We start from the raw sequence: 12,288 nt of genomic DNA on the forward strand, positions 1-12,288 counted from the left end.
TGGAACCTCCACACCTTCCACGTATTGACCAGAGTGACCCATCCATTTTGGACCATTCATCTGGTTGTCTCATAGTCATGCTATCATACTCTCAGTCATACTATCTCCCCCGAAGAAGGAGTACTGAGATGGGCCCTTATTCTGCATAAGCCAGATTATGAGGGCTGCTACTGGTGCTTATTAGCTCCTCTTCTGGTCTACACCACAACCTTGCCTACAGGCAGGTGCAGTATTCAAATGCTAGCATGAATATATATCGTGTCGCGTCCACGCTCCTTAAAATGGTAAGTAACAGGATATTGATTCATCCTGTTTGAAGCTTAATTGCATTAACTTCTAGTAGTGAATAGATAACATAGAGAACCCACTCCTGCCCTCAATCCTTTCCCCTCATTTCCTTCTCTTCTTTACCTAGTTCTCAACACCTAAGAAACCCAAAGCACCTAACAGTTGAGAGGTAGAGTTAAGGGCCTGAGTCTTTACCCCAACAAATGGGTAAAGCAGTTGTTGAATATAGATGATGGGTACAGAGAGTTTTCACTCTGTGTTTGTATACGCTTACATTTTTTCATAATAAAGCCTTAAAACTTAATGAGAAGCAATATTTTCAGTTCCTTTTGAAGATCATCAGGAAAGGAATGTGAGTGAACATGTGTGTTTTTGTGTATGTAGAGAGAGAGAAAGCAGCAGACAACACACTTCCGTGCCTGAGAGTAGGGCAGGGATTAAGTACTTTCCTGACCGTAAGAACATTTATATTCACAAAGGTCGACTCTTCAATCAGAAGAGATAGATTCTGGTAAGATGAGGAAGAACCTTGTTGGATAAATTCATTCTGTTGTTTCCATGTGCTTCAGTTAACACTGCATCATCAGAGATAAAACGATTACCTTAAATGAGACAGCGGGGAGAGACAGAGACACTCAAGTTTTGTTATGACTGCTTGTCTCAGAAGAGAGACCGGTTTTTCCTATTTAACAATTCATAGACATCAATCACTTAAGAAAATGAAATGAAATAATAATAGCTTCCAAAATTCTATTAATTGAATTTAAAAGTGCGGTTCTTCTCTACGCTTTGTATACACAACTCTGAAGACTGGATACTATGCTGTATACATTAGATGCGAGGCCAGACAATAAAGATGCACAATTCCCGGAAGACGACTTCAGCAAGTTTGGAGCCAAGATATAACCAGGGATTTTAAGAGAACGATGCAGCTTGTAATGCAGAAGGGTGGCTCATTTGGGGTTCAGTTGCTGAATTAAATTAGACAAAATGCTAACCGAAGTAGTATCAACTCGTTTAAATAGCATGTGCCAGTAAACAGTAAATTGTTTTGTGAGGCAGTGGGGGGAAAGGCTTCCGGTTTAAGCAGTGGCAGTTTCTTCGGCTAATGGCTGCCATGTCGCGTCACCTCGACGCTCATGTGCAGAATCAGGGTGTGTGGCTCACCGGTCCTGGCCAAAGCTGCCAGTACACAGCCAGCAAAGATCAGACTCTCAGTCGTGATTTGCAGCTTCATGAATCTGCATCGTTTGAAGCCAAGCACCCAGTTATCTCTCAAATATTCCAAAACGAATCCCTACATTTCATACCTTTAAAAACTGAAGTTATTGTCAATGTGATACATATTTTATATTCTGCGTTTTCTTCTGCTTCACTTCACGCACCTGTCAAGAACTGGGAGGAATGGGACCATTTCTGTGAGAGCCCTGGATGGACCCAAAGCCAGCATTGTGCCCAGTACCTACCACGCGGCGTCTCCCCCGGGGTATACTATCCTCGATGTGGACGCTAACGCGATGCTATTCGTTGGTGGCTTGACTGGGAAACTGAAGGTAGTGTGTTCTTCCCCACACTCTTTATTTCATCTCTGTCTATAACTCCTGACAGGATTGCTCTGGGAGAAGGCACGATACAACTCTGCCAAAGCTCGACGACTTTTTCCTTAGTTTGTTTATGAAACCATCATGTCTTTTGAGTAAGAATTCTTTTCTTCTTTGAGTATCCAATCTGGAAACACAATGTTTTTAAGCCTGTGTGTATTTACTTAAACAGTTGTTTTGCCCTTACCTGTGGCACCGATTTTTTTATAGTCTCGTTTGAGTTGCCTCAAGAGCAAAGTGTTTTTTAAATATACCCCATTTTCGGAATCAGTTTATGATTTATTGATAGGAAGTGCGATAAAGTTCTAACTCACATCTAATTAAAAGATTTATGAATACCTTGGGAAATATCACAGGAGCCAAAAGCTTTCAAATCATGGTCTGATTTTTCAAGTTTTCAAGTTGCTCTTCTCCTCATTCTTCTAGAGCGGTGCACTTAATATTCATAATTGCTTCATGACAGGTCCTTGTGCATTTCAAATTGCTAAGTGCCTGCATTTTAAAGAAGCTCATGTTGATTAAATGAAATTAGGTGTTGGAAAACGACCTGTAGGTGAAATGCGAGAGCACAACCAAATAGGATGGATAATCCTGGGCTTGTCACAATCATCCTGGGATGAGATTAGTCAGAAAATGTGAAAAGCCAGGGTGACCCCAAATTTATGAGAATTCATCCTTCATATAGAGTGAGGTTGTTTTATTTGCTTTGTGTGGGAGATGGGACTCTAAAGTATTAGAATTGATTCTACAACTACACACTAAACCCATCCTCATTTCTTAGAACTGCATATAAATATACATGGTACAGAGTAATATATAGTCATATTGCCAACTTTCTCTCCTCCCTAGAAAGATAAATATAGGGGTAGCACCGAGTAGTATAAAAACCATGAATTTTGAAATCAAATCCAAGTTGGAGTCTCTGTTCTCTCACTTACTAAAACATGACCTTAGGCAAGTCACTTAACCCCTTGGGCTTCCGTTTTCTCAACGAGAAAAGGGAGATAAAATATCTACCTTGCTTGGTGGTTCCTGGGGTGCCTCAGTGGAGCACCTGCCTCTTGGTTTCAGCTCAGGTCATAAATTATTATTTAGAAATAAATAAAATCTTTAAAAAAATATATCTACCTTGCTTGCATAGTGAAGGATACAATAATAAACTTTTATAACATATTATAACCCTATGCTATGCTAAGTAATATTTTAAGTAACTCACATGAATTAGCTTACAACCCCAAAAAGTACATAATATCCTCCTCATTTTATAGCTAAGGAATCTGAGTCGGAGAGCAGTTAAATGACTTGACCAAGGTAACACAGCAGTTAGTGGCAGAGCTGGGATTTGAACACAAGTCAAGAAGCACAAAAGCCTCCACTCTGAGTCAACGCATTTCACTGCCACGCTGAGTAGTGAAAGATTATGTGCATAAAATTTACAACAAATGCGTAAGACGGGGTAGTCACACATTAAGTCACATCTTAATAATTATTATTCAGATGTCACCAGGCATAAAAAAACGCTCTTATGCCATTCTCAGGGTAAAAGAACAGAGACACCTGGAATGTACAGAAAATCTTAAATCATTTTGGTTCAGAGCTTCAAGCCTCCTGCTACATCAGAATATGAACCAAAAGCTGAAAACAAGTAACTAAATCAACGTGCTGATGAAAATTCAAAGGAGCAGGAAAATATCCCAAGTCTAGTTTTTAGGATGCAGGGGGGAAAAACAAAAAGCCAGTAGAATCCACAAGTAGGATAATCAACCTCCGGAAAATTAAGAGAGACTCCGGCTGATAAGAGAGAATTCCAAGGGCCGTTCTGACTTGTAAACGTCGGCGGCTATGACACGCGCTCTTCCTGCATGGCAGTGCACCCCTCGAACACAGCGATAGAAAGACGTACATGTTAAGTCTAACCTAAAATTGTAAGTACAAACGTTCAGCTATTCGGAGATCATCTTCCTACATTTGTTCTAGAACCCAACATGTCAATTCATTTTTCTTTTTTTTTTTTTTTTTTAAGATTTTTTATTTATTTATTCGACAGAGATAGAGACAGCCAGCGAGAGAGGGAACACAAGCAGGGGGAGTGGGAGAGGAAGAAACAGGCTCACAGCGGAGGAGCCCGATGTGGGGCTCGATCCCAGAACGCCGGGATCACGCCCTGAGCTGAAGGCAGACGCTTAACCGCTGTGCCACCCAGGCGCCCCAGTCAATTCATTTTTCTTAACCCTCGATTACTCAGATAATTGTGGGGTAGCCTTTGGCAAAGCATTTTCAAAGGTAGAGGTACCAGAATATAGAATTTATCTGTAATGTGTCAGTGCCGAAAGAAATACGTGTTTAAATTACAGCAAGTTTCTCTCGAGTGGACCAGGTCATTCCCCTCCTCATGATTGTGTTATATATCAAGCTTAAGACCTTTCCCTGTGAAAATGACACCAGGGTTGTCATTCAACAAGTATCTATTGAGCCCTAATAGGCCCTGTGCTGTGTATACCAGCAGACAACCACAGTATGGTCCCTTCTCATGCATAGTCACTGCTTCCCTTCATTCTCCTGCATTGGAAACCTGCTTGGGTATAGGGGGAAATGAAAAACTGGGGACAGAATGATCATTAAGCAATCTGTATGTGAGCTTTTTTCCCCTCTGTGTAGTCAGTATGTGCCCCTTCTCAAGATCTTTGGAACGGTGTCTCCTCAGTGGTATACAAACACTAACATTAATTAGAGACCTCTTCTGTGCCAGGCACTGAAGGCGGTACCAGAACTAGATTACCAGAATAGTTTCATTCTAATAATCCCAACCTAGAGACCAGGAAGTAGAATCTCAAAGTGGATAAGCAGCTCACCTCAAGTCAGAAGGCAGGAAGTGTGTATTGACGAATGGTGATAGACTAGTGTAGCATAAATAACCAGGATGTGTGAGGATATAATATGGTTAAAAGATGAATATGGGCAAGCCAAGACTATCAGAAAGAGTGGACAATAACTACTCCAGATTTCCCTGCTAATAACTCTTGTGGGTACTCTAAGACTCCTTGTGAAATTCTAAGTTCTAACAAATGCTGTGTTTCTCTCTGCAGAAGGCCGATGCTGTACGCGTGATTACATTCACAGGCTGTATGGGAGAAACATACTTTGACAGCAAACCTATAGGGCTGTGGAATTTCCGAGAAAAAGAAGGTGACTGCAAAGGCTGTACTGTCAGGTGAGTTGAAAGGAGGACTCCCCTAAGGTCTGGCCTGTGCATCATGAAAACTTTAGTTTTGTTGTGCAATATTCTATTACCGTGTGGTTGACACGGAGCAGGTCGGACGGGATTACGTCCAGGGGTGATTTACCGTGAAGCTGATAAAAGCTCACAGTCTTTCACCCGTTTGTACAGGTACTTTCCAAGCCACTGGGCAGTGTCCTGGTAGGACTTTAAATGTTTTTGTAAAATCTGCAAGGAAAGGTATTTTCTCCTCAATTAGCTGAGACCACTATCTCTTTCCACTCCAGCTTCCCTCCATGTCCAGAACCAGGAGGTTTTTCATGTCTGTAGCTCTGCTGTCATCATAATTTCTTTTTTTCTTAAAGAGAGTTTTCCCTCACCAGCTTCAGGTTTCACAGAGCCTGGGCTCACTCCACAAATGTTGGTAACAACATACAGAAGCCTAGTGCAAGTGTTCTCTCCGACAGGATTTTCCAAATGACACATAGGGTCCTGGAAGTGTTTCAAGTGGAAACCCACTGGGCTTGAAGATTCTGCTTTAGTGGAGATGGCTAAGAAGGGGCCAAGATAGGCCGGGAGAAAGTGCCATAACACGCATCATCAATTACTACATAGAGGTTAGAGTGTAGGAATCTGAAAATATTTAACAAGAAGACAAGGCATAGAGAATAAATATTCTCATATAAATCTGAAGAGAGGCTATAAAACAATTAGCTAGAAGGGCAGGATTTCTCAGCATAAGAAACTTGAGCCCGACTAATCAACGGAGCCTATTAAAACTATAAAATTTAAATTAAAAACTTGGAAGCTTAATATACACACATAGTTTAACTCCAAATCATTAGGTGCTATGTGGGTCATATTTTTTATTTCCAATTTAAAGAGCCCATGGACGTTGCCAGGGCTCCAAATTCCCCATCAGTGTGGCAGAGTGCACCTTACTTCCGGTTTAACTTCCAACTCTTTATTTATTTCTGTCATCATGGACTTGTCAATGCAGCATTGAGGACAGTTTAAAAGCCATTCATAGTTTAGAGTGGTTTCATGAATAATCTTCCACAAAATCTAATATGGAATGTTTTCTGTAAAATGTTTTCAATACAACAAGGACAATGAGGTTCACGTGAGTATTCCTCTACTCACAAATTAATGCCAGCTTTTCCCTGAACATTTCTTTGGTATATCTATAAAAAGGATTTTCAAAAGCCTATCATCAACAAAACATCAAAGGATTTAATGTCCATTCAGCAGTGCATATAATGTGTTAGGACTATACATGCTAATTATAAATCCTGCAAAGATCTTGTCCCTTAGTATCTAAAGTATTATATGAATTAATGTGATTATAATAGTATACACACACACACACACAAACACACACATACACACACATTTGTAGGGTGTTTTTCAAGTGTCAGAGATTCACACTTAGAGCTTCCTGATACGGAGATGAATTCAGTCCAGGGCTAGCCATCAAGGAACTTCCAGGAAGAAGAGAAAAGACACACCCTAAAATAGTCAAAATGCAAGGGATAATAAAAAATCCCTTTAAAAAAGACACTCAGAGTATACTATGATTATTCACATAGGGTTAGATTTGCTTCATGGAGGAGGTGGCATTTGAGGTGGGCCTTGCCATGGAGTAAGACTCCAAAGGAGGAGCTGGCAGATAGAAGGTGAAGAGCATTCTAGTCCCAGGGGCCAGTGAGAGCAAAGGTAGGACGGCTGGACAGCCAGAGTGTTTTTAGGAAGGGACAAGTAAAATCCGTTCTGCTTCACAAGCGTGAATTCGCTCCGGCAGGATTGGCAAAGGGGAGAATGATGTCAGTAGGTGCAGAAGTCATGTACGTTCCTACACAGTTCTTCCCAGTGCGTAAAGTTTCTGCACCACTAAGGAAAGGCAGCTGAATGTGAGGTCTACCCGCATAGCGGAGTGTATCAAGCTCAAGCCTGCAGGTCGTGCCTCTTCACTCATGAACTCCCCCTTGGTTTGGCCCCAGCACTCTGTCTTGGAAGTTCATTGCTAGTTCTCCCCCAATCATTGTGCATTTTTACCACGTCTGTCACTCAATGCTGTCAACCCTTCCTTAAGCTCCTTGCCATCAGGTTACCTTCACCTATTCCTTTGAAGGTAAAGTTCTATATTTACTGAAAAAATTCTCTAAATTTTATAGCATACCTTTTTGAATTATGGTAATATTTTGATCAAGATTGTGATTGTTTCTGTGAGTACTCTGATTATAAAGTTGGGTAAGTTTTGAGTGACCTGCACCAACGCTAGTTTCCCATAAGCCTTGGTATGTATGTGTAGGAATAATTTTTACAGAACTCTTGGTGTTTGTTAGGTTGTGTTCAAGAGAACACATATTCCATTTTTAACATAAAGTCCCATTGTTCTGGCTTTAGAACAGAAATGACTGTATGTGGGCATTGTAAGAGACAAGGCTGTAAGACATAGACTGAGAACATGTTGCCGATCTTAGAATGTCCATTGTAGAAATTTGCGTTTATTCAGTAATCAGGAAAAAGGATGTAATTGTTGTTATGCTTTAAAAAGAGTTATCTGCCAAGACTATAAGAAAAGAAGTGTATATTATTAAGCTTCTAAAAATCACATTAAAATTAAAATAGAAAAAAAACCTACAAGTTTAATGTATTTAGCTCAACACTGAAACACCGATGAAAGGTAATGTGCTAAATAAAACCCCATATGCGTCTACTTTTATCATTAACAAGTTACATGTGGAAGAATATGGCTGTTCCAAATAACATAATTAATCCTTAATTACTTGACCATACATCAAGGTTCAAAAGAGAAACAAAAGGCAAGCTAAGAAACTTAGAAAATGTTAATTAAAATATTTTTCCTGGTAAATGTATTCAGACATGCACAAGAACACTGTAGTAGAATGTTAGATATTAAAATATTATAGACTATACCTGGAACGATTCATTTTTCCCCCTAGCTCAAAGACACCAGTTTAAAATCAGACTTACCTGGGTTTGTAGGCTGATCTACGTCTGTGTGTTTAGCTGTTCTCAGCACAAGACCCTTCCCTACAGATTTGCCTTTTGCTTGAATAGGAGAATCTTCTAAAGGGCTGGAGTAGGAATAGGCCATAGAAATCATTCACTGATCTAACCCTTTTATCTCAAGGTGCCACCCGAAGGGTTACGCGACTTGCAGCAGGGCCTCAGTGAGATTGCCCACATCGGACTGCAGGGTCCTTGCCATCAACTCGGCCATTTCTCTCATTCATGTTGAAGGAATGAATAGATTAAGGACATAAAGACATCAGGTTATAAATATCCCAGAGTTCTTACACACACACACACAAAAGTTATTTTTTTATTCTAATATTTACTCTGTGTAGTGAGATTTTGTGTGTGTTTGTTTGTTTAAGTTATAAGTAACAGTGCATTGGGTCAAAGCATCCAGAAAACTGTCAACAGTGCCTCCCAAAACCCTTTCCAGGGTTGTCAGTGATGGCGTGACAGCATATAATGCAAACTCTAGTATTTGAGAACTTCCAGGGACTTCTCCTTAGTAGACTTTACACATTCTCTTCTCTCTAATGCAGTGATCCAGAAACTAATGGATTTGTTGTAATGATGAAGAAAGGCCAAATCATAGCCAATTTATTCACTATCAATTATACAGTTAATAGTCTGATTTAGTTTCTCAAACTTTCCATTAGAATTTTGCAGGAATATTGAAAAGCATCTTTTAAGTTTACATTAGGAAAAAAAATTGGCATCATCTGATCTTTTTCCAAATTAGATATAACTTAAAATTACAAAGATCTGACCATGAAGGACACAGAATAAGACTCTTCCCTTCTTTTTGTCTTCAGTTTTATTTCTCTCTGATCCAGGAACAGAGAGAAAGCCACCTGCCTAAAATGTGGAACAGTTTTTCCTTCATGAGCCTGTTAATGTTTGTACACTGTCATTTTTCTCATTTAGTCAAGATTTCATGCAAATAATATTCTAGGTTCTTGTTATTTTACAGTGACATTACTATAATATTTCTCCATATCTCCGCTCTACCCTCAAGTTAATACAACACTCCAATTTCAGAGATTCAAATATATGCTAACATGCAGATATTTAAAATTTTAAAAAGTCTCCACAATTTGAGACCTACTCTGTAACAATATCATTAGGTAGATTGATAGATAATAGATAACTGCATTTGAAGAAGAAATGTTCTTAAATGTTATATTTACAAGATTTATCTTAGGTATTTCTTAATTATTCAACCAACATTGATTGAACATATAGTCTCCGTGGGGAATCTGTTATACTAAAATCTCCTTCATTCTACATATATCATAGTCTACTATGAGCCATGTGCCATGCTAGGTGCTCAGTTTGTACCTGACATAGAGCCTGGCCCATAATCTCTAGTTGGACTCATAGAGCTTGTAATCTATTGAAGAACACAGATAGCCCTTGAAATAGATAGAGGCATCCTTTATTTTCTTAATCTAATTTGACTGAGAAAAATCTATTGGACAGAAAGTATTCAGAGAGTAGGGACTTTTATTCCATTATGTTTTTTTTTTCTTATAACTCTAAGTTTGTATCTTTTGACCACCTTCACTCGTTGTACCCAGTCCCCTCTCATTATGTTATGTATATGAGAAATGTAATAACACATTCTCAGTTCACCTAAAACCCCACCTGTTCATACCACTAAGACACACTTAAATATCAATGTAACTATCCACAAAGTATTTCAGTAGAACATAAAGCATTTAAAACATCAATGACTTAGTTATTGAACACCAAAAAGTCCAGGTAAGAGGTGATTGCTACTTGGTCTAGAATGTGGCAGTGGAAATGGAGAGAGATGGAAGAATAGAAGATCTATTCGGGATGGTTCCTGTCCTGTAACAGCTCACACTCTAATCTCAGAAGACAGTTTGATATATTGAATACTGATGGACAAAGCAGACATTGATTCATGTGAAATGTCTCTCTTCAGTCCTCAGGTAGAAGATAGTGAAGGAACTATTCAGTTTGATGGAGAAGGGTATGCATTGGTCAGCCGCCCCATTCGCTGGTACCCCAACATCTCAACTGTCATGTTCAAGTTCAGGACATTTTCTTCAAGTGCTCTCCTGATGTACCTTGCCACACGAGACCTGGTAAAGATGTGCATAGCTGATCTTCCATGATTAAAATTTTGTTCGCCTCTTTTCTGTAGGATTCTAGTACACTTATCAGTTATTGTTAAATTATCAATTATTATTTAAAGGATTCCAGGATGGCTGTGTGATAGCCAGGAGTAGGTGATGCAGATAGTACTTATATATTTTCATTGATAAATTCAATTACAGATACAATTTAATTATTACTTATTTTATAGAGCTCCCCATATAATCCTTTAAGAGAAGCACCCAGTAAAGATTCCTCCAGTATGGAATCAGGCAGCAGCAAAACTACTCCCTTAGTCTTCTTCTAAAGACCTAAGTTGAAAGGTAGTTCTGAATGTCCTTATTGTTTTTTCCAGGTTAATATTTCTTAGTAAATTCTTCCAGGGAACATACCTTTTAGTTGGCTTAATATGTTTTCAAAGGAGCCTCCTTTGTACTCCTGTCATTAAAGGATATGGCCTAGTAATTTGGTTGTTACCATTTGCGCCATAATGTCACACCCACAAACATTCACAAGGTAGTAACACCAATTCCGTTTCAAAAATGGATGTCACTTACGGATCAGCACATTCAGTAACTTAGCCATAAGGCCCTATTATAAACCCCGCCCAAAAAAAGTAAATACTTGTATTTCTCTGTGTATCAAATCACTGATTTTTTTTTTTACTGTATTTAATAGAAAGATTTCATGAGTGTAGAGCTCACTGATGGGCATGTAAAAGTCAGCTATGATCTGGGTTCAGGAATGGCTTCCGTTGTCAGCAATCAAAACCATAATGATGGGAAATGGAAATCCTTCACCCTGTCAAGAATTCAGAAACAAGGTGAGTTTGTGTAGTAATAGTGCTCTGTGAGCCTTAATCATGCTACCCAGCACTCCCGTGTACCTAATCACGAGGAGGACCCTGTCTGTAATTTCAGGTACTCACAAATTCTGTGAAAAATGGATACAGTCATTTCTTTGGCTTAGATTATAGGTGGCTTGGGTTACACATGACTGACTGAAGAGCCAAATGGTTCTCTGTCATTTTCTTTGGAAACTGAGAGCTTAATTTGGAAGCAAAAGCTGTCTTACAACTTGTAAAATTATATCCTGTACTAGGTTTGAAAAGGTTGTGTGCTTTTCTTTCCATCTTGTTCTACCAAGATGTTGTCTTTAGAGTGGCCCACTCGTGGGATTTGTAGGGGTGATAGAACACAGTGACCAGGTCTTTGCTGTTCAAAAATGCCAAACATTTGTATGTGTGCAAGTAAGGAATTTAATAATAATAAAATGTAAGGTTTTTTTGACTCTTTAAAAATATGCTCACAAACATTATTTCATTTGCTGATATAAGCAGGTATTTTGTTCTGGTGTCAGGGAAGGGACACGTAAGCTCGAACTTACATGTGGTCAAAGACAGCTATATGTAAGCTCTCACAACCAAGGCAGAAATCCAAATCTTAGGTCTTAGGGTGCTGCTACTGTTATTTCAGTATAATCCCCCTAATTCTGTATATAGCATTACCAATATCTGCAAATGAAATTTGATACTTCTGTTTATAAAATTTAACCTATTAGTTTTGACCATGCCAGTGTGATATCTCTTGAGAATTTCAGTTTAACTTTGCACCGTCCTTCACTTCCTGCATGTAAACAAATACCCGGCAAGCACCCACGAGGTACTACACCAGACCTGAGTGAGGTCTGTGACAAGTCCTTGCCTTCAAGAAATGTGCAGTCTACTGGGGGAGATAGGCAAGTAAATAAATCAATGGTGAGATAATAGAAAGCGAATGGCTGCATCAAGATAGGTACAGTAGGCTAGGAATCTCAGGAGAGAGATGTCGAAGTTGCACAGAGAGGTCAGCTCCCTGAGGAAGAACCCTGAGGCACAAGCAGGAGTTGAGGACTTCACTGGATGGACAGCACCTTTGAACATTTCAGAGAGATGAGAGTTGTGTGAAAGCTGGGAGGCCTCAGAGAACACATCCATCATCGTCCATCATTTTCCAATTGCTCTTCCTTGGAACATGGCGG

At 39.3% G+C, this 12,288-nt stretch overlaps 1 protein-coding gene across 1 annotated transcript in view; it reads left to right on the plus strand.

The window, feature by feature from the left end:
* LAMA2 (laminin subunit alpha 2) overlaps positions 1-12,288 on the plus strand; it is a 601,373-nt gene that overhangs the window by 536,403 nt on the left and 52,682 nt on the right. The window contains exons 48-51 of the mRNA XM_040627485.1: positions 1,682-1,841; positions 4,976-5,100; positions 10,097-10,259; positions 10,948-11,092. Coding sequence (XP_040483419.1) covers positions 1,682-1,841; positions 4,976-5,100; positions 10,097-10,259; positions 10,948-11,092 — 593 coding nt within the window. The remainder of the gene's footprint in view (positions 1-1,681; positions 1,842-4,975; positions 5,101-10,096; positions 10,260-10,947; positions 11,093-12,288) is intronic.

Source organism: Ursus maritimus, unplaced genomic scaffold, assembly GCF_017311325.1.
Source record: "Ursus maritimus isolate PB19 unplaced genomic scaffold, ASM1731132v1 scaffold_13, whole genome shotgun sequence".
Classification (NCBI taxonomy): Eukaryota; Metazoa; Chordata; class Mammalia; order Carnivora; family Ursidae; genus Ursus; species Ursus maritimus.